General features: G+C 45.0%; 1 protein-coding gene across 1 annotated transcript in view; it reads left to right on the plus strand.

Annotated features, from left to right (window-relative positions):
* TECTA (tectorin alpha) overlaps positions 1 to 22,718 on the plus strand; it is an 81,098-nt gene that overhangs the window by 18,779 nt on the left and 39,601 nt on the right. Inside the window, exons 4-9 of the mRNA XM_081843238.1 lie at positions 938 to 1,075; positions 3,136 to 3,301; positions 8,824 to 9,236; positions 11,159 to 11,732; positions 16,433 to 17,025; positions 21,969 to 22,542. Of these exons, the coding sequence (XP_081699364.1) occupies positions 938 to 1,075; positions 3,136 to 3,301; positions 8,824 to 9,236; positions 11,159 to 11,732; positions 16,433 to 17,025; positions 21,969 to 22,542 (2,458 nt within the window). The remainder of the gene's footprint in view (positions 1 to 937; positions 1,076 to 3,135; positions 3,302 to 8,823; positions 9,237 to 11,158; positions 11,733 to 16,432; positions 17,026 to 21,968; positions 22,543 to 22,718) is intronic.

Raw genomic sequence — 22,718 nt, forward strand, 5'->3', positions numbered from 1 at the left:
TCAATGGGCTTATTGCAGTTGAAGCATTACCGTGCCTATCTAATATAGCATTTGTTTTAATCGTTGAAACTTCTCAAACTTAAATTGCACACTCTCCAATGAAAATAGGGACGTCCTATTCTATTATTATTATTATTATTATTATTATTATTATTATTAAGAAGGGCACATCATTCAGGCTAGACCAGCCTCTCCTGGTTGTGGCTTTGAAATCTATTCACTATTAGATTAATTTCCAGGCCCTTTTCTTTTCTCTCCCAAGTAGGAAGGTCTTCTAAACTTAAATAAACAAACAAATCAATGGCCAACATATTCTGTTGCCTAGGTTTTGGTGCAAAATCCTGTTTACTGTTCTACAAAAGCCAGGGTTTGCATTATTATACTATCTGAATAGGGAAGGTAACCAAATAAGATAACGCTTGTATGGATAAAAATGTGATGGTGGGAAGGCTGATACCAGAAGTTCCAGAACAAAGTTTTAGTCATGTTTTTCTGTGCTTATTCTAACACTGCCATCTATAGGACAGACAAAGTACAAAACGGGTAAATTAAGATATTTTTGTGGGAGCAACATCTGTTGAGGTTGAATCAATAGCGGAACGAAAATTCAGTGTGTGCATTGGGGGGTGGAGCAGACTAATTCTTTGCTCTGCTCTGTCTTGCTTACAAAATGTCAAGATTATATCCCAATTTAAATGTTTTCAGTACTAAATGTTTTCAGCCAACTAAAGGTGCTGTTGGGCTTTTAGGGACTAGAAAACAAAATATTGAAATTTGGTGTGCTTAAGATGTTGTGCCCTAATTTCATTAATTAAAAAGTTGCACTTATTTGTTTATATATTTTTTTAATTGTTTGGAAAAATTATTCAAAGGAAAAGCTTAGCCAAAGGGAAGCATTTATCTCACTGTCTAAAACAAGCATTTGTGCTTCAAACAGGTGAACACCTTCCAGGCTCTCCTGGTCTCAGATGGAACATCCTCATTTGCCATCTTCAACTATGAGGAAATAAACTGGACCACAGGGACCGCAAGTGGAGGAGACCCTCTGACAGGCCTTGGTGGTGTGATGGCTCAGGTAGGAACTTGAGTTTCTCTCCTTAGGCTGTCTTCTCCAGTGACCATTTTGGTGCCTAGCATCCATGAGGAAAAAGCAGGCAGCTCTGTGGGTGTAGAGAACAGTATCTAACACCCCCTCTAAAAAAAGGTCCCAAGTTCCAGAAAGGGGTCATTTTGCCTATTTCTCCACCTGTAGCATCCGAGTTGAGAAGGGACATGTTCCTGTCCTCCTCCCCTTCAAGGCCCAGAGACTATGTTCAGCCTGAGGAAACAGGAGGCAGGGCCCATCTTGAAAAGTGGGCCTGTGCCTTGCCCTGAGGCAAAGATCTTAGTGAGAGATACGGCACTGTGGAGTTGGGGAGAAGTAAAGGAGTTGGAGGAAGAGCTGAATCCATCCATCTGTACATCCGTCCATCCATTCCTCTATGGCTCATCAAACCTGGTGGTCCTGTGGCTAGTAGCAATAGGAATCACAATAGGAATAGAATGGCAGAGTCACTACTCACAACTCAGAGTGTGGTTCAGAGAAACAGACCGAGCCAGACCACTGGTCCATTTAGATCAATATTGTCCATGCTGGATGGAAGCAGCTCTCCAGGTTTTCAAGCAAGTTTCAAGCAAGGGATATTCCCAGCCCTACCTGAAGATGATGGAGATTGAACCTAAGACCTTCTGCACAAAAACAGCTGCTGTTCCATTGAGCTATGGCCTTTCCCTGTAAGTTCAGTGTTTGCTTCAGCACAGAGACAAAAATGCTTCTGAATACCAGTTGTTGGAAGCCACAGAAGAAGAGAGGTTCCTACATTTGGTTCCTGCTCGAGAGTTTCCCACAGGCATCTGATTGGCTGCTGTGAGAACAGGATGCTGGACTAGATGGAACATTGCTGGCCTGATCCAGTGGGTTCGTCTTATGTTCTTATTCCAGAGGATTGTTGCAGCAAAAACAGCAGTCTTGTAGCTCTGAAAGATTAACAAATTTGTTCCACCATAAGCTGTATGATAGACACTAGAAGGTGAAGCCCACTTCATCGGAGGCATATCGTGGGGCACCACTTTCATGAATAGTCGCTGTGTTTATTTCCCCACTTAAGCTCTCCTTGAATTGCAAGAGACTCTACTTTTATTGCACTCGCCATTTTCCACTGCATTTTGCAATTTCCCCCAAGTGTGTGTGTATCACACATGCTTATGCATACACTTGCCAACTGAAGATAACTGCACAGCTGACAAAGTGTACCCTGCTTCACAAAAGGTTGCACCTGCCTTCCCCGCTGCATTGCTTTCTGGGTGTTTTGGATCAGGACTTGTCATCACTACTGATGGGAGTGTTGGGATACTGCTGGGGAGACGGGGGCATCAGGTAGGCCCCCAGCTGGCTCCAGCCACTGGCCAGCAGCCAGACGATCACGATCACCGGTCTCCCTTGGAACAGCATCGGTCAGCGACACGAGCCTCAGATACGTTTAGAGACCCATGCATGCTCTGTCAGCAGAGTGTGTAAATCTTCTCACAGCAGAAGAGGCAGACAGAGAAATGTGTAAGCATAATGTATAGCATTTTATTCAGCACAGTTCAGGAACAAAGGAAAACATGTCTGCTTCCCTTCGTCTCCAGCAAAACAGCAGTAACACAAAAGCTATATACAAACGGAAGTTCCCAGCAGACTGTGCTGGAAATGTAAACAGGCATGTGACACACAATAGTCATGCCTGTCCCTTGTAAGGTGGAACGGAACTATATCCTAACAGGGAGTTCCATCAATCAGTTCATCCATCTCTTGATGAAAACCACAACAATAAAATTACTAATAACTGCACCATACAATAGAACGCCAGGCACAGAAAACATAGTTGTAACACTGCTGATATTAACCCTGGTGAGATTTATGAGCAAAGCTTAGTTACCCTGGAAAACAGGGATGTGCTGTGATCTAAAAGGAACAAAATAGTATAAAATGCAGCTGCAGTAGAGGCTGGATCTGCTGCCTGAGGCAACCACCTCCCCTTGCCTCATGGGTGGGCTAGCCATGGGTGCAGCCTTTTACTCATTCCTCTCCCCCCTCTCCCCTATGTATTGTAGGCTGGCTTCAACGGTGGAAATAGCACCAACTTTTTCAGCATACCTGGTTCCAGAACCCCAGATATAGCCAACATAGAAGACACAACCAACGTCAATGTGCCAGGCCGCTGGGTGTTCAGAATCGATGGGAGGGAAATTGACCCAGCCAACGGGTGCAGTTTTAGAGGTAAGCAATAATTTTTTTTTTAATCCCACTTTATGTTGTTTCCAACTTTTGATCCAGGCAGCAAAATGTTGACTATACTGACCGTCAGTGTTTTGGGCAGTGTTTTGCAGCAATGAATACCTGCTCTGGCAGGCAGCCTCTGCAACCTGGCAATGTTTGACATATGCGTTCAAAACTCATAATGCATATTAAATATTTGTTTATTTATTATATTTATTCTTTCTTTCTTTTTTGGTCAAAGAATGAAAATCAAAGCAACTTATACAAAAAAAAGGACACAGAACACATTAAAAACCTAGGGTAAAACAACCCCAAAGACACAAATCTATAGATAGATAGATGATAGATAGATCCAATTACACTTCACCCTGCTAAGAGAAATTTAAGATCCAATGGAGTTGATGAGTATCAATGTTTCTTCCTAGTGCTCAAAAACAGAAAGTGATGGCACCAGTCCCACAAACCTTAAAACACCCTCCCACCAAATATGGTGCCCTTCAGAAGGTTTAGACTACAACTCCCATGTTTCCTGACTATTGGCTCTGCTGGCTGGGGCTGATGGCAGTTGTAGTCCAAAACATCTGGAGAGCACCTTGCTGAGGAAGGCTGTCTTACAACAACCATGTAAAGTAGGCCAATATAGTCTCCATACTGCAGACTGGGCCCTGAGAGAATAGCAGTTTGCCGAAGATCACCTGGATAACTCTATGGTAAGATTAGTCCTGGGCGGGAGGGAAGCCCCTGCCTTGACACCTGTGCATGAACAATGAACCTTATTCATTACTTACAACAGTCTAAGAGGGCAGGCCACATCTGTGCTACAAGTATATCTCTGCTTTTAAGCCTGTTTAACTGGGGTTGTTGACGCGGCTGGCACTGTGAGTTAAACCACAGAGCCTAGGACTTGCCGATCAGAAGCTCAGCGGTTCAAATCCCTGTGACGGGGTGAGCTCCCATTCTCGGTCCCTGTTCCTGCCAACCTAGCAGTTCGAAAGCACGTCAAAGTGCAAGTAGATAAATAGGTACCGCTTCAGCGGGAAGGTCAACAGCGTTTCCATGCGCTGCTCTGGTTTGCTAGAAACGGCTTAGTAATGCTGGCTACACGACCCGGAAGCTGTACGCCGGCTCCCTCAGCCAGTAAAGTGAGATGAGCGCCGCAACCCCAGAGTCAGTCACGACTGGACCTAATGGTCAGGGGTCCCTTTACCTTTACCTAACTGGGGTTGTCATCACATTTCATCCTAAACTGAGAAACTTAAAGTAAATTCCTACTTAGGCAGAACACCCACAGAATTACAAGGGGAGCTGAAAGGTTCTGTGAAATTGCTTGGAGGATTTTCTTGCATCCCTGTGGTGACCCTCCTGAAGGAATTATAGGAACTGTAGTTTGAGAGGATGGCGGGGGGAGCAATAAGCTATGAGAGCATGGTAGTGAATTGTCATAATTTGTTAATATTTGTTCATTCTCACTGGTAATGTTGATGTTAATTAGCGCAGAGTACCTTACAGTCATTATCTTAACCTGTCTGATAATAAAGGACAAATGCAGTGGAGACCGCTAAGAGCCTCCTACATTTAAAAAAATGATCTCATTTAATGCTAGTAGGTTGCATTGTTCTCTCACTTCTTTTCTTATCTCTGGTAGTAGCAATTAATGGGAAACGCAAGCCAGGTCAGTCTGTTGAAGTGAAAGCAGCAATGAATCCCACGGCACTTCCGTTTATAGCAGCAGTGGGGATCCTGTGGCCTTCCAGATATGGCTGGGCTCACATCATAGAATCATAGAACTGTAGTATTGGAAGGGACCACAAGGGTCATCTAGTCCAACCCCCTGCCATCTTTTTTGCCCAACATATTGCTTGAACCCATGACCCTGAATAAGAGTCTCTTCTTCTACTGTCTGAGCATCCTTGAGCATTGGACAAGCTGGCTGGAGCCAATGGGAGCTGCAGTCTAACAACAGACAGAGGGCCACAGATGAGCCATGAACATCAACAGAGGCATCCACAGAGCATCAGTTTTTATATTAGTTTATATGGATGGTTTTATTGTTTAAGAGTTCACTGGATGGGTTTTATGAGCTTGTGTTTCTGTGTTTTCTTTTGCTTTTACCATGTAGGTTGGCTCTGTGCTTTGAAGCATTCTATAATATTTGTTTTTTTTATAAAAAAAAAAACACATGGCTGTCCAGATGTTGGGGCTACCACTCCCCAACATCTCATGACCTTTGGGCATGCTGCCTAAGAAAAATGAAAGGGCCACAGTTTCCTCATCAGTGGAGGCTGGTCGATTTGGGCAATCTCCGCTTGGTCTCAGCCAGCTCCCACCCTCCTGGGACAATCCCTGGCTGTCATCTTCCTTCTCCTTAATCTCAGTGTTGCCCTTGTAGAACCCAGCAGGAAAGAGGAGGAGGATAGGGACAAAACTAGAATCAGTTGGCTCTTCCTGATATTGCCTCTGGCTCCACCTACAGGTGGCCTCCTGGCCTTGCACCCTACCAGTCCCAACGGACACCAATCACCACTGTTCCCCATCCATTCTTTATCTGCCCCAGCATGTCCTGAAACACTGAGGCTTTCTCACAATTTGCAGCTAACAGAGAAAATGTGCAGATTGTGCTCACGTAATTTGCAACTAACAGATGAATCAAAACAACAAGAGCCACACCACAAGGCTGCCACTGCTTCATTACTACATTTCTATTAAGTGATGGTCCTCTTGTGCTAGATTTTTAAAATACCAGCATTGATAGGGATCCTATTAACCTTATCTTTACAAACACAACATGCTAGCTGATAACAAGCGAGCCCCTCATGCACACTCCGTTGGAAATGCCATCGCCTTGAAAAGATGCTATGGCTGATCAAACATTTCCCTGGCTCCTGAATTATGGATCTCAGATGCGTTAACAGGCCTCCCTGCATAATGTGTGTGTGAGCATCAGTATAAACAGGACCAAAACTCTCTCTGCCACCCCACAGGGACTTGAGTGCAGGGAGATTATAGCATTAGCGGTTTAGGAATTTAAAAGAGCATATATCCTTTCTCTGCCACAGGTCTGAGAATATTCTTTCTCTGCCACCTGTCTGCACACTGCTGGGATCAGAACATGTGTCTGTCCATCTGGCCATGTTGGATTGGGGAGCCCCAGGGCTGACCCACAGACAGGAGAGTCAGCCTGGAGGCAGAGGCGACTGCAAGCCAGAAGCTGAGCTGGGAAGCCTGGCCAAAGCTCAGGGGCAGGAGTGGGTTGGGATGAGGATGAAGGCAAGCCAACAGATGGGGATACTGGCAGGCATGGAAGCATGGATGGAGGGAGATAAAGGAGGAACAGTCAGGTTGAGAGGCAGAGATATCTAAAGCAAAGCTAGAGAGCCGTATACCAGAGTCTGGATGGTGCCCAGGCAATGACCCAAGCTCAATATGGTGGAAATGAGAAGGAAACTTCAGCTGCAGACACACTTTATTCTAGACTTAATGGAGACTGAGTACTGGTTTTAGCTATTGCAGACCATACACAACCTACAACTATGGCATATTTCTTTGCCCCTGAAAAGCTGGTTGTGGCGTTTGCCCTCCTGGGTGTGTGATATCATGGTGGGTCATAAGGAAAGGGTTAAATGAGTGTGAAGTGATTGGCCAGTAGGAACACAAGGGGAGGAGGTTGGCGTTAGAGTTGGAGTTGTTGGGGAGTCAGTCGGGTGTTAGAGAAGAGAGAGGGAAGATAAGTCTGTGGGTTGGGATAGTTTGATGTGTGTGAGAGAGAGAATCTGTTAAGAGGAGTCAGATAGACAGTTGGTGTTATTTACTGAAGTTCTCACCCTGGGCCAGCAGGGGGATACTGTAGATAGTTATGCAAATGAAGGATCGAAAGTGACATTCAGTGATTGGATAGTTTTAGAAAGTTGCTGCAGTAACGTTGTACTGGAGCTCTATATAAGCAGGCTGACTGAGCTCCTCAATTCAGTTCTGTTCTGGCTTCTGAATAAACAAGAGCTGTTTGAAGAATTGCTGTGTCTTCTGATATGTTCACCCACAACTTAACAGTTGGGATAATCAGTTAGAAGTTATTAGGAAGGTATAGGCCGGTAAAGAAGCTAAGATTAAGAAACTGACAAGAAAAATTATCTGAAACCATAAACTTGATAATGCTTATAAAATAAACTTGTTTATTTGGTTTAATGTTAACAACTGTCTGGACTCTGTGTACCTGAGAGAAAGGGGTTGGTGGCAGCGGGGAAGCAACCACAGTGGTGGCACAGGGATCAATAGACAGTCAAACGTCCGGGGACCCTGTGTGATCGCCACACTGGTTTCATTCATTCCATGTGAAAACAGGTGTGGGAAGAGAGTGTATCCACGCCTGCTTAGTGAGGTTCAGCAGGGGGGTGGCCTTTGCCGAAATTACAATTGCCACTCTCTTCTTCATTCATCTGGGACATGTGCCAGGAGGAAAAGGCTTGGATAACCTAATCAAAGAGATGGTTTTCCAACCTGAATCGAGTAACCTGCAGACAGCAGAACCTAGAATCCCCAGACCACACCCCTCACCAGTTGTGCCTCCTCTTTGGCCTGTCTAGAATTATTTATTTCAATTGATTTGATTTCATTCGGTTTACATCCCAGCCTTCCTCCCAGAGGAACCCAGGGCAGCAACATGTCTTTGAACTCTGATAATATTTCTTACTTGTTTGGATGGCAAACAGAGATGTGTGTGAGTATGTGTGGAAACTGGCCTACTGTGCAAAGGGAAAATTCAACTTCATTGCTCCACCCACCACTAGCATATCTCCCCCAGAAGTTTGCCTGGAAGGAAATGTAGCCCTCAGGCTGAAAAACATCCCCCACCCCTGATACAAAATTTTGTATTATAGATAAACACACACACAGTGGTTTATTTTCTGTAATGCTGTGTCTATCATGAAGTATTGTTGCTTCGAAATTATGCTGCTTGATGTTTAATTACTGCTAATTCATACTGGAGGAAAATGAGCCTAACTAAGCAATTGCAAATTAATGCCCCTTGAGTTGCAAACATAACTCACCCAATTGTTACTAGAATTCAGTTACGGCAGCGGTGGCGTATTTGAGATGTAATTCACGCTGCACGGATGTATCTGAAGAAGTGTGCATGCACACGAAAGCTCATACCAAGAACTGACTTAGTTGGTCTTTAAGGTGCTACTGGAAGGAATTTTTTTTGTTTTGACTATGGCAGACCAACACGGCTACCTATCTGTATCTGCACGGATGTAGTAATTTGTTGGTGCCAGAAGACTTTGTCGGAGCTTAATTGTGGTCAATGCACTGCAATTTGAACATGTTGAGTTTTTGTCTTCTCGTACTGTGAACGTAGAAGTGACACCTACTAAATTCAAGCAGCTTTTGCAACTCAGGATTGCTATCATTTGAAGTGTGTATGTGTTTAAAATCGATTTACTCGGAGTAAAACATCGTTGCATCCAGATCTTTGCTACAAAATGGGCTGATTCTTTTTCTTGTTCATGTTCTTATTCTTTTAGGCCAGTTTCTCCGTCAAGGAGAGATATTCTGGGAAAGCGCAAACTGCTCCATCAAATGTCGTTGCCTGGATTTCAACAATGAGATGTTTTGCCAGGAGGTGTCTTGCGGCCCCTATGAACTCTGTGAGCCAAAGGATAAGTTCTACCAGTGTGTGCCAGTGGAAAGCAGCACTTGTGTGGTCTTCGGGGACCCTCACTACCACACTTTCGATGGCTTCCTCTTCCATTTCCAGGGTTCTTGCTCCTACCTCCTAGCCAGGCAGTGTTGGCCAGGATCCATCCTCCCTTTCTTTAGCGTGGAAGCCAAGAATGAGAATCGAGGTGGCTCTTCTGTTTCCTGGCTAAAGGACATCTCTGTTGAGGTTTATTCACACAAGATAATCATCCCCAAAGGCAGCTTTGGGAAAATTATGGTGAGAGTCAATTCTTACATTATGGGGAGAAAATTCAATTAAGGGCCCTTGATTCATTTAAAATTGGGGACCACCAAATATGTCAATTTTGGTTTCTCTCAATTTCTCACTTCTCCAGTCTTAAAGATCAGCTCTCCACATTTCCACTTCTTTTTGTGATTTATTTATTTGTATTAAGTCACAAAAATTCATCAGCATTTTAGAGTGGATTTCTCCCAGTGCAAACTTCTTTGCAAAGCTGCTGCTTCTTCTTCTTCTTCTTCTTCTTCGAATTTATATACTGCCCTATACCCGGAGGTCTCAGGGCAGTTCACAGAAAAGTTTAGCTTAATATAATGCATTTTTACATGATATTTTCACTAATACGTGCTATTTTATGCACACTTACTCAGTCATATGCATTGTGTACATCTTACTTGGCTGAAGAAATGTTTTGCAAAATTTGAAGGTGTGCAATTTCTCCTCCAACCCCATTTAAAACTAGAGCTAGACTGAAAAAATGGGATATTTTCACAAACATTTTTGGCAGCAAAAATCAACCACCACCGCCGCCCTTTGGGCAATTTTTCAGGGATTGCAAAGTTAGGATAGTGCTTCCCGAGCTGTTGCGCTCAGCCTCGGAGAAGTTGTCATGTATCCAGCTCTGATTGGCTACATAATGCCATGACACCCCTACATTTGACCCTCTCATGGCTGGGAATTTGCCAGGAAGAAGTTTGAAAAGGAAAAATGGCACTGGAATAAGAACACTGGTGGTGCTAGTTGTAGTAATGTCAGACAGCCAGTTGGAGAGGGAGGTGGGTGTTCAAATAATATCAGGGTTGTTTGGAGAAATATTTCATTTGTAAAACACCAAAACCTGCTAACAGTACATGAAATATTAGCTCAGAATCCACTTAACACTGTTCCTTGTAGGCTTCCGTCATTAATACTGGGGTTATCCTTTCTAGGTTTTTATTCTGACATTAAAACAGCATTTCACGTGGTTTTCAGTTCATCTTGAGAAGTGTGTGTAGCTGCTGTCTGAACGCTCCTTTCAGACAGGGGTGGTCAACTGATGGCCTTTGGGCTGGATAAAGCTGAAGGAGACTTTTTCCTAGCTCCCAGTGGACCTCACACCCAAAGTTTTTAAAGTTATTCAGAAATACACTGTTACATCTTCCTTCACACTTCAATGTCACCCCTTTTATACACAAGATGTAAATGGACCTCTTCCTATGTATTGCTATGCTTGAGCGTATATGGTGCACATTACAGTCTTTCTGGCTGGATGGTACCAACTCAGTTATGAAGCAGAACACCTCCAGGTTATGGTTTGGAGAACAAAGCATCTTCACTACCCCAAGGTCATTCCTGCCTTTAGGATAGTGGGGTCCAAAACTGAACTTTCTGATTGAATTCCAGATTGCAGCATTTCCCCCCCCCCTCAGTGCAGTGCTTAATAAATTTGAGGGGCTCTGTGACTCATAATGTTGGATTGTATCAAATGTAGCCCTTTGTAAGCTTCCCATGAGTAGCAGGATTTCCCCTTGTGCAATGGGACTTTTCTCGCTCCCCACCCCCCCACTGTGTGCCCCCTAAACCTATTTGGGGTTCCCCCAACTCTTCAGAGCGGATCTGAGAAGGGGGTGGGTGGGTGCAGTGGGAGGGGGAAGGGAAATCCTGTTGCACAAGCAGAGATCTTTGTGCTGGCAGGATGGTTCCTTAGCACTGCATTGAATACAAGCCATTATTATTAAATAATAATGGTCAGGGTTAGCAGAAGGTTTGTTATAAAATAGTAAATAAATACTTTTTGGACACTCCTCTCCTCCCCGCCCCCCCGCCCCCGCTGCCTCTCCCTATGTCCCCTCCTCTCTATTTATATATATTTCTAATAAAAGAAAACAAACAATGTTTTGTATTTTGTACCCATCCTGCAGATAGACGACTTGGTTATGTCTCTACCTGTTTTCCTGGAACTGGGGGCCATAAAAATTTACCAGAGTGGTTTGTCGACAGCGGTAGAAACAGACTTTGGCCTCTTAGTGACCTACGATGGAGACCATTATGCTGCTATTTCTGTCCCAGGCTCCTACATCAATGCCACATGTGGTCTCTGCGGGAACTACAACAAGAACCCAGAGGACGATGTGCTGCGCTCGGATGGGAAAATGGCCACGTCGGTGCTGGATCTGGGGGAAAGCTGGCGTGTCTATCACCCTGAATGGAAGTGCTCCCCAGGCTGCTTAGACAACTGCAGCCTTTGCGATGCAGCGACCGAGTCCCTCTATTTTGGCCCCGAGCACTGTGGCTTTATCAACAAAACTGGAGGTCCTCTCTGGGAATGTGGCGCTATCGTTGACCCTACAGCTTTTGTCCACAGCTGTGTTTACGACCTGTGTAGCATCCGAGATAACGGCACCGGAGGGCTCTGCCAAGCCATTCAGGCTTATGCCTTGGTTTGCCAAGCCCTTGGGATCCCCATCGGAGAGTGGAGAGCACAGACAGGATGCGGTAAGTGGGCGTACAATGGAGCTTCAGAAAGATGCAAACTTCCACGAGCAAACAAAATGGGAACAGGGGCCGTTCTTGGACTACAACTCCCATCATCCCAAGCAATGAGTAGATTTGTTGCTTTCCATTTCTCTCAGTTCCTCATTTTCCCAATCTTCAGTTCAGTTCTCCACATCTCGTCAATTTGTGATTTATTTATTTTTGTAAAAAGATGAAGAAGCAGGGCCACTGGTGCAAAACAAGGTTTGTCCCTGACTAAGTCCTACTCATCATAGACCCACTGAAATTAATGGACCTAAGCTAGTCATGTCCATTAACTTTGATGAGTCTTCTCTGAGTAGCATTGGGTACAAACCCACATTTAACAACATAAGAACACTGGACAAGCCATGCTAGATCAGGCCAATGGCCCATTTATTCTACCTTCTTGTTCTCAAGGTGAGCAACCCAGGGTTTCCCAAACTTGGGTCTTCAGCTGTTTTTGGACAACGATTCCCATCATCCCTGACCTCTGTTCCTGCTAGCTAGGGATGATGGGAGTTGTAGTCCAAAAACAGCTGGAAACCCAAGTTTGGGAAACCCCTAGACTGACCAGATGCTTGTGGGAAGCCTGCAAGGGGGACATGAGTGAAACAGCATTCTGCCCAGCTATGGTAAAGGAAAAGGTAAAGGGACCCCTGACCATTAGGTCCAGTCGTGACCGACTCTTGGGTTGCGGCGCTCATCTCGCTTTATTGGCCCAGGGAGCCGGCGTACAGCTTCCGGGTCATGTGGCCACCATGACTAAGCCGCTTCTGGCGAACCAGAGCAGCGCACGGAAACGCTGTTTACCTTCCTGCCGGAGTGGTACCTATTTATGTACTTGCACTTTGAGGTGCTTTTGAACTGCTAGGTTGGCGTCCCTTGCCCATCTATGACCCCAAGTTAATTCAAAGGCAGAAAGCCTCCAACAGTGAAGGCAGACAGCTATTGCTAGCCATCTCCTCCATGAATTTGTCTAATCCTTTTGTAAAGCCCACAAAGCTCGTGGCCATCACTGCCTCCTGCGGGAGTGAGTTCCACAGATTTCACTCTACCCTTCTTTGTTCCCAATCAGCATTGCTGTGTTTTGGGAGAAAAACTGACAGGCTGACAAGAGTATTGGAGTCTTCCACCATTCTCTGGCATGCATGTTAACGCCGAACTGATCTAGTGCCCTCGATGAACATTTAGAGTTCTTCACTTAAGACATTTGCATATTGCTTTGTTATTCACCCTTCCAAGCAGCACACATCATAACAATCCTTTGCTCAACAATACACATACACAGGAAAAGGAGAGGCGAGGACAGAGCAAGTGGCTGTGCCACAGGACAGTTACTTGTACCCAGGCTTGAGGGTGAGGAATGTAAGGTTAACTTTGGATTCCCTTTCTGAGAAGAGCTGTGGTTTCAGCAGCCTTCAAGAAACGTTGATGGGTTCCTTTGGTGGTGAGAGAGGTTGGGGTTGGCCTAGGATGTGATTGTTTGTTTGTGATTGGCTGTGGTGATCTTTGTTTTCATGTGTGAGTGAGGTGGGTGGGTGTTTTGGATCAAGTTAGCCATATTGATTTGTATGCTGTTGGTGGATTATTGTCATTGTCCTGTTGGGCTGTGTATGTGATAAAGGGGAGCCATACCGGGGTGAAGGTGTCTTCTTCTGTTTGTCCCCGTGTCAGTTTCAGTTTGTTAGTTAATTTTTCTAGTAGGGCTGTTTCCCATACTATTTGGTACCATTGGTCCATGCTTACTCCTGACAGGTCTCTCCAGTGTCTGGTTATGGTGTTTCTGGCTGCTGAAAGTAGGAACACAAGTGAACAACACAAGCACGCTGACACCAAACTACATACATTAAGCATAATAGAAACACCGCTACCCCACCCCACCCCCATCCATCTCCCCTCCTTCCACCCTCCTTTCTTCTTTTTTTTTTTTTCCTTTTCTTTTTTCTTCTCCCCCTAATGCCTCAACAAATGAAATGGATTTGTAAAAATGTTATACGGGGGAAAAAAAAAATACATGAGGCATTACACTTACACTGTAAAACAAGAAAACCCTTAATAAAATATATTAAAAAAAAAAAAAAGAAACGTTGATGGGAGCAATGGGGGGAAAGGGGGGGGGGGAAAGCTCTCCATCCAAACACTGAATGAGCTTAACATAGAAAAGCCAAGAGGGGCTGGGATTCAAGTAAGCATTGTTGCCATGAAAGCTGATTCAGCCCTCTCCCTGCTTACAATCCAAGAAAAGACAAAGGGACACTTGAAGTAACTAAGGAGCAGCGAGCAAAGGACAAGCAGAAGCGAAACCACTCTAGCTCGTTCTTTGCTCCCTGGGCGGAATTCAATGCTGGGTCGGTGGAAGGAATTTAAGTGCCCGCGTTGAATTCGAGTGAGAGACACGGCAGGATTTACGGCTGACATTTGGGGCTTGGATAAATTGGGGGCATCTGTACTGGCTTGCCTCTCTCTGTCTCTCTCTCATTTGTCACCTGCATCATTCAGCCGACTTCATCTTGATTTGCACCTGCCCAACTCAGAAAAGGAAAAGGAACTGTGAACATAGGAAGCTGCCTTATACTGATGCATCTAGCGAAACATTGCCTGCACTGACTGGCAGCAGCTCTCCAGGGTTTCAGGCAGGGTCTACTCTGAGTTGGACTAGCACTGATATGCGTCTCAGGTATAACCATCTGCTAGCTTAAGAGAGCCTTATTAAAGCTGATGCCTTCCAGATGTGATGATTAATGTCATTTATTAATCGCTTCCCACGAGCCATTACAAAGTGATTGACAATACAATCAATACACACAGTATAATCATAGAACCATAGAATTGGAGACTTGGAATGGACTCCAAAGGTCATCCAGTCCAACCCCCTGCATGAATAACACAGCTTTCACATTAAAAAAAACAACAACCGGAACACATAGCTTTTTTTCAGCCAGAGCTCACTGAAATTCATTTCCGGCACCTCTCAGCCGGACGCCTTTGCCATTCTAAGAGAACGACGGAGGCGTTCATGGTGCATTCCGGCACCCTTTTTTCTAGAAAAATAGTACTGATTAAATCACAATTAAATATGTAAAGACAGTTCAAAACAACAGCAGCAATTCATTTCAAAATCCCATACAAGTACAAACTGGGGATATAGTTCTCCACTTGGAAGGCTTGCTGAAAGGGGAACTCCTTCACCAGGCACCAGAAAGGCAATAGAGGAGTGCTTGTGTTGCAGGGAGTTCCAAAGGCTGCCACACTGTCGGCCCAATTTTGACATGACGCAGAACGAGACTCCTAACAGGATGCAATGCATAAGAAAGGGATTATTAGACCATCTGTTTTCGACCACAGCTCCCATCAGCCCCAGACAGCACAACCCTAGAAGCTATCATGGAGGATAAAACTAGGAATGGCTACCGGACATAAAAGTTATGTTGCATCCCCACTGCCAGAGGCAGTGAGTCTCTGAATGCCAGTCACTGGGACTCACAAGTGGGGACAGTGGTGTTGTGCTCAGGTTCTGCTTGTGGGCTTTGCATGGGCATCTGGTTGGCCACTGTGAGAACAAGATGCTGGACTAGATGGGCCATTGGGCTGATCCAGCAGGACTCTTGTTATGTTCTTTTTTTGTTATATTTTTTATTAATTTTAGCATACAAAAATTTTAAGACATACCACACAAATTATTAGACATATATCCTTATTTGGACTTCCTTCAGCATCTCTGATAGCCTTCCATCTTAATTATTTCTCCTGCAATTCTTAACTTAATATTGCCTTTACATTTTCTAACAAATCATTTCTTCCTTTCCATTTTTACAATATTTCTGAAATTACTCCTCACAGAACTTCTTGTAGTCCTACAAACGTAGTTTCATCATCGCAAATACTTTTCAGATACTCAGTAAATTTAGTCCGGTCTTCGGTAAACCTCTGGTCTCGCCGGTCTCGGATCCTGCCTGTTAGTTTATCTAATTCTGCGTAGTCCATCAATTTCATCCTCCATTCTTCTAATGTTGGTAATTCTTCTTGCTCCCATTTTTGGGCCAATAATATTCTTGCTGCTGTTACTGCATATAAAAACAACTTACAGTCTTTCCTTTTTATATCATTTCCAACAATACCTAGAAGAAATGCTTCTGGCTTTTTAATAAAAGTATATTTCAACATTTTTTTCAACTCATTATATATCATCTCCCAGAAGCATTTCACCTTTTTACATTCCCACCACATATGATAAAATAATCCTTCTTTTTCTTTAAATTTCCAACATTTATTGCTAACTTCATACATTTTGCTAACTTAACTGGTGTGATGTACCATCTATACATCATCTTCATCACGTTTTCTTTCAATGTATTACATGCAGTAAATCTCAAACCTTCTTTCCTTATTTTGACCCACAGGGCTCTTCTTATGTTCTTAAGCTGAATGACAGCCTGTGTGGTGTAGTGGTTAGAGTGTTGGGCTCCGACCTGGGAAACCAGGGTTCCAATCCCCACTCAGCCATGAAGCTCACCAGGCCAGTCACTCACTCTCAACCTAACCTAGCTTGCAGGATTGTTGTGTGGAAGAAGAGTATGCCACCTGTGAGCTCCTTGGAGAAAAAGGTGGACTATGAATGACTATGAATGCAATAAATGAACTGGCTAAATCAATAAATGTCCCTTGTCTGCTTCTTCCAGCTGCTGCTGTGCAGTGTCCAGAGTCCAGCCACTACTCTGTGTGTACCAGCAGCTGCCCGGCCACCTGCTCGGACCTCACTGCCCCCTTGACCTGCACTTCTCCTTGCACCGAGGGCTGTGACTGCAACGAGGGCTACGTCCTCAGCACAGACCTGTGTGTCCCGATCCACCAGTGCGGCTGTGATGTGGACGGCCAGTACCACGCCATCGGAGAGTCGTTCTGGGCCTCGGTGGACTGCACGGTGCAGTGTTGGTGCGAGGACGGAGGGGAGGTCACCTGCTTCAACTCCTCCTGCCAAGAAGGAGAGGTCTGTGCCGTGGAAAATGGCTACCAGGGCTGCTATCCCAAGAGGGAGACGTTGTGTCTGGTCTCCCAGGATCAGGTGCTGCATACCTTTGACGGCGTCACGTTCGCTTACCCCCCAGACAATTCCTACACGCTGGTCAAAACCTGCCCGGACAGACCCAGCTTTCTGGAAGTGGACATCAGCAAAAAGAAACCAGAATCAAGTCCTGACTGGCTTCGGAGCCTGATCATCCATCTTGCCAGCCAGGAAGTCAAAATTGGAGGCGTAGACAACTCTGAAATCAAGGTACTGGCTTGTGTCAATGCTCAGTAGATTCTTTTGGTGGAAGGTCACCCAGCGAACTTCAGAGCTGAGTAGGGATTTGAACCCTGATCTCCCAGGGTCCTTCTCTGAGTCCCCCTAACCTCCACTTATGTGCCTCCTAAATGCAGTCTGGGTTGGTCTCCCCGCCTCCCATCTTTAAGTCCCTGATCTTGGAGTCTTAAAGGGGAAACATGGTGGAGAAAACTTTGCTGGTCTCTTCCTGTTCACTTTTAAGCCTCGGAGTAAGCACAATGGATTTTGACAGGTAGGCAGCTGTGCCCACTTGTCAAACGTGGCCCACAAGGCTGATCCTGATAATAATAATAATAATATAATAATAATAATAAAATTTTATTTATATCCCACCCTCCCCAGCCAAAGCTGGGGCTCAGAGCGGCTAACAACAGTAAAAATGGCACAGTTTACATAAAATCACAGTCAATTAATTGAAATACTTTCTAAAATCAATTCAGAATCAAATTAATGGCAACCATTGGGCTAGAGTTCTATGAGGATTACAGAAGGAGGGGGTCAGACTGTGCCTTGGCCAAAGGCCTGGTGGAACAGCTCTGTCTTGCAGGCCCTGCGGAAAGATGTCAAGTCCTGCAGGGCCCTAGTCTCTTGTGACAGAGCATTCCACCAGATCGGGGCCACGGCCGAAAAAGCCCTGGCTCTGGTTGAGGCCAGCCTAACCTCCCTGTGGCCCAGGACCTCCAAGATGTTTTTGTTTGAAGACCATAAGGTCCTCCATGGGACATACCAGGAGAGGAGGTCCCGTAGGTACGAGGGTCCTAGGCCGTATAGGGCTTTAAAGGTTAAAACCAGCACCTTAAACCTGACCCTGTACTCCACCGGGAGCCAGTGCAGCTGGTATAGCACCGGGTGAATGTGATCCTGTGGCGAGGACCCCGTAAGGAGTCTCGCCGCGACACTCTGCACCCGCTGGAGTTTCTGGGTCAGTCTCAAGGGCAGCCCCATGTAGAGTGAGTTACAATAATCAAGCCTGGATCGGGCACATGGAGCCCAAAAGTTTCCCTGCTCTTGGCCTGGACAGATCCACAGCCTGACAAAGCAGAGCAAAGAGTTCTGGTGGAACTGAATAAAACATTCATTGTGTACTGCAAATATGTGATTGTTTGCTACTATCCACTCAGATGCTGAGCCAGTGGTTAAAATGCAGGTCTTCTAAGCCAGCAAAACAATGCTGAACAATAATAACAAGTGTGTTCATACTGAACGTGTCATCTGCCCCCCTGTCCTGGCTGCCTGGTGAAAACAAGAGTTGGTTCTTTTCTTAATCCTGCCAAGACAGAGGATCATCTGCGATAGGAAATGCAGAGTGTCTCATTAGCTACACCCGCCGCTGACATTCTCCCCCAGATATGCATTTTATCAGGCAGTGTTAACACTAATGACGGAAGACACAAAATGAGTTTACATGAGTGATCAAACAACCTCAGCTTGACGCTGTGCTGCTCACAGTGAAAATAATTGTGTGTCTCTTAAAAAGACAGATATATAGAGAGGGAGGGAGGGAGAGAGATGATGCTATCTGCATGAGCGAAATTTACATGCAGTTTTAAAATTATATAAATAGCAGAAAGTTTAGGGAACTTTGACTATGGTTAAAATTTGAGTTATATAGATAAATAGAAAATGGTATGCAGAAGAAAATGTTGGTGGTGGACTCCATGGAGGGGAGGAGGGAGGTCGGAGAATTCAGATAATTCAATATTTAATTATTGTATTTTATGTTTGAATGTCAAGTCATAAATGATATATATATATATATATATATATATATATATATGAATGAATGAGAGAGTTTAGGCAACTTCAGTCAGGACTGTAGGAAGAGAGTGGGGAGCCCCCTAACTATGGAACTCACTTCCACATGAATCTTCACTTCCACATGAAGCAGCGACGGCCACCAACCTGAATGGCTTTGAAAGATTATTGGACAAATTCATGAAGGTTAAAGGCTGTCAGTGGCTACTAGCCACAATGGCTACGCTCTGCCACCATGGCTGGAAGCAACAATGCTTCTGAATACCTGTTACTGGAAACTGAAGGAGAAGGGGTAGCCTTATCCTTAGTGAATTTGTCTTTTAGAGCCATCCAAGTTTGTAGGCATAACTGCCTCCTGCAGGAGCAAATTCCACAGTTTAACTATGTGCCGTGTGAAGAAGTTCTGAGTCTTCTAAAGCTCAACATCACTGGATGTTCCCAGGTCTTAGTATCCTAAGAGACGGAGACAAACATATCTCCACACAATCCTATTCACCTCTATCATGTCCCTGCCCCAGACTCACCTTTCCCCCCAAAACTAATAAGCCTGAACTTTTCCGCCTAGGGGAGTTCCTGTATCCCCTTGATCGTTCTTTTCTAAACTTTTTCAAGCTCTACAATATCCTTTTCGAGGTGAGCTGATGAGAACTGTATATACAATAACCCAAGTTGTGGTCACACCATAGAGATATTATGAGTTTTGTTTTCAATCCCCTCCCTAAATTTTGCAGGCTTCCAAAGCCCTGCAGAAACCTGGCAGACCTTCTGGACTAAGACAGGAGCAAGATGGATTTACCTGTCCCAGGCAGTAGTGCCTTTGCCCACTGGCTTGAACACTGGGAAACTCCTCTCCACATCCTAGGCTCATGCGCATAGGCAACACTGCCACCTGGTGGAAGGATGTGTGCTTTAGCAAGCGTTCGCTCTGGACAATTTATTTAAAGCAGTTTTCAGCACAAACAGCACCTTCGAACCTGCCTCACACAATTTGCTTGCATGTATGAGCACTGCTAATGTGTGATAGGAAGCAGAGGAGAGACATTATAAAAACAAATTCACCTTTTCGTCAATCTGGTGGTGACATTTTGTGATGACATTTTGCTGTAAAAACTGATTTTGCAAACCCACGCTTAGTAGTCAGACTCCATCCCTGCTTCATTCCACCCCCCACCCCCTGTTCATTCCAACAAATGCATGTTTACACACTGGATGTCTGCATCTGCAGATCAATGTGTCTCTCACACACCTCTGTCAGATCAAGCGTCTCTGACCTGCATACTGTGATCATCTCAGATTTGTTTGTTTTAAAATATCAGGGGTGCAAGTGCCTAGAATGGTTTGCTCTGCAACAACCACAGGAGCAAATCACTTCCCAAAAATTAGATGCAGAGGTCAGCACACTTTTTCAGCAGGGGGCCGGTCCACTGTCCCTCAGACCTTGTGGAGGGCTGGACTATTATTTTGAAGAAGAAGAAGAAATGAATGAATTCCTATGCCCCACAAATAACCCAGATATGCATTTTAAATAAAAGCACACATTCTACTCATGTAAAAACGTACTGATTCCCGGACTGTCCATGGGCCGGATTTAGAAGGCGATTGGGCCAGATCCAGCCCCCGGGCCTTAGTTTGCCTACCCCTGAGTTAGAGAGTTGGACGGATCATTTGAAGAACTCCTTGTGATTTCTTTGCATCAAAGAGTCCTTACAGATCACCATATTACTGCACCAATCCCACATATTTGGGTTTAGGCCATTTCAAGGACAGTCCATATAGCTACTAGCCATGATGGCTATAAGAAACCTCCATGTTCAAAGGTAGTCTACCACTCAGCAAAGCCAGTGGTCAATTGGCTAGCATTGTCAATCAGCTACCCACATCCCAAACCTACTGCTGAACCCCAGAACCCCTAAGAAGAAGAGAATAGCTTGGGCAGACACAGCCAGCCCTGTTCTTCCTTGCCCAAGGACTTTCCAATGCACATTTCAACAGTTTTGAAGAGAAGAAAGGGAGGGAAAGGCCAGGAATCAATTAAGCTGAGAGGCTTAAATACAGGAGTAGGGATGTTGATGGAACATTGGGACACAAAAAGATACCTTACACTGAGTTAGACGATTGGTTCATCTAGAGCAGTATCGTCTACTCTGGCTGGCAGCAGCTCTCCAGGGTTTTAGGCAGGAGTCCTCTCTCAGCCCTACCTGGACATGTCAGGGATTGAACCCAGGTTCCTCTGCATGCAAAGAGGTGCTCTGCTACTGAGCCACAGCAGAAAACCCAATTGCCATTTGCTCCAAATGGGCGCTAAAGAGCAGTTTTCCCCAGAGGAAAACACCAGAACAAGAATGAACAAATGAATTTTATTATTTCGGTCACAGACCAGTTCCAGCCCACATACAATATCAAGGTAGTCATAAAACACGATAGGGATACATTTGAATTTGCAATTAGGTATAACAGAGACAATACAGATATAGCAACAGTTAAAAAATATATAAATTAAAACTTAGGTAAAGGTAAAGGTACCCCTGCCCGCACGGGCCAGTCTTGACAGACTCTAGGGTTGTGCGCTCATCACACTCTATAGGCCGGGAGCCAGTGCTGTCCGCAGACACTTCCGGGTCACGTGGCCAGCGTGACAAGCTGCATCTGGCGAGCCAGCACAGCACACGGAACGCCGTTTACCTTCCCGCTAAATTAAAACTTAGTCACTAAATTAAAACTTAATTTAGTCACTAAATTAAAACTTAGTCACTAAAATATAACCTAAAATTATCATTTAAAACCTTAATCATTATGACAGCACAGCTTGTTCCCTAAGTTTTATGGCAATTGCACAGAATTTGACTACCCTTAACATGATGTCAGGATCCTTGTCCTCTACCAGGGATTTTAGACATTGAAGTTTGGATTCATTTGGAGATTTTTGCATAGCGGGGGTAAAAAATACCAAGAACAAGACAAAATGTAGATAAGCCTTTGTTAGCTCCGCCTGTCCTTGGCTCTGGCGCCACCTACTGTTAGCCTCCCTGCTTTTCACCCTCCTATTCCCAATGGACACTAGGCACCACTTGCTCATCTCATCAGCTTTCCTCTTCGTTCATTCATTTGTTCTTCCCCCACCCCCACCCTTTTTGCAGGTGAATGGATATGAAATGGAGCTTCCATATTTCCATCCTTCCGGCCAACTGGAAATCTACCGCAGCAAAAACGGGACCGTGGTTGAGTCCGAAGGGCTCATACATATCCTGTACTTGGACTCTGGCATGCTGGAGATACGCCTCTCAACTATCTATTTCAACTGCACCGGGGGCCTCTGTGGCTTTTTCAACGGCAACAGCAGCGACGAATTCTGCTTCCCTAACCGGAAGTGCACGGACAACCTGGCGGTTTTCCTGGACAGCTGGACAACCTTCAATGAGATTTGCAACGGGGAGTGCGGCGACCTACTCAAGGCCTGCAACAACGATTCGGAGCTCCTGAAGGACTACCGGAGCCGATCGAAATGTGGCATCATCAATGATCCCACCAACAGCTCCTTCCTGGAGTGCCATTCAGTGGTGAATGTCTCTGCTTACTATCGGACCTGCCTCTTCCGCCTGTGCCAGAGTGGGGGGAACCAGTCAGAGCTCTGTGACTCAGTAGCCCGGTATGCCAGCGCCTGCAAGAATGCAGAAGTGGACGTCGGTCCGTGGAGAAGCTTTGACTTTTGCCGTAAGTCAGTGCATGCACCTTTTTGTCAAAGGTGTGGCCATTTGAGCAGACCTCCACAAGTCCCTTAAAACCTGGGTTCCATTTTTTAAAAAGTAAATTACTAGTCTTCATGGATTATTTATTTTATACAGCTTAAGATCTAAGGAGCTTGCATTGTGTGCTCAAAGGCTTATATG

Source organism: Podarcis erhardii, assembly GCF_964252035.2.
Source record: "Podarcis erhardii genome assembly, chromosome: 16".
NCBI lineage: Eukaryota > Metazoa > Chordata > Lepidosauria > Squamata > Lacertidae > Podarcis > Podarcis erhardii.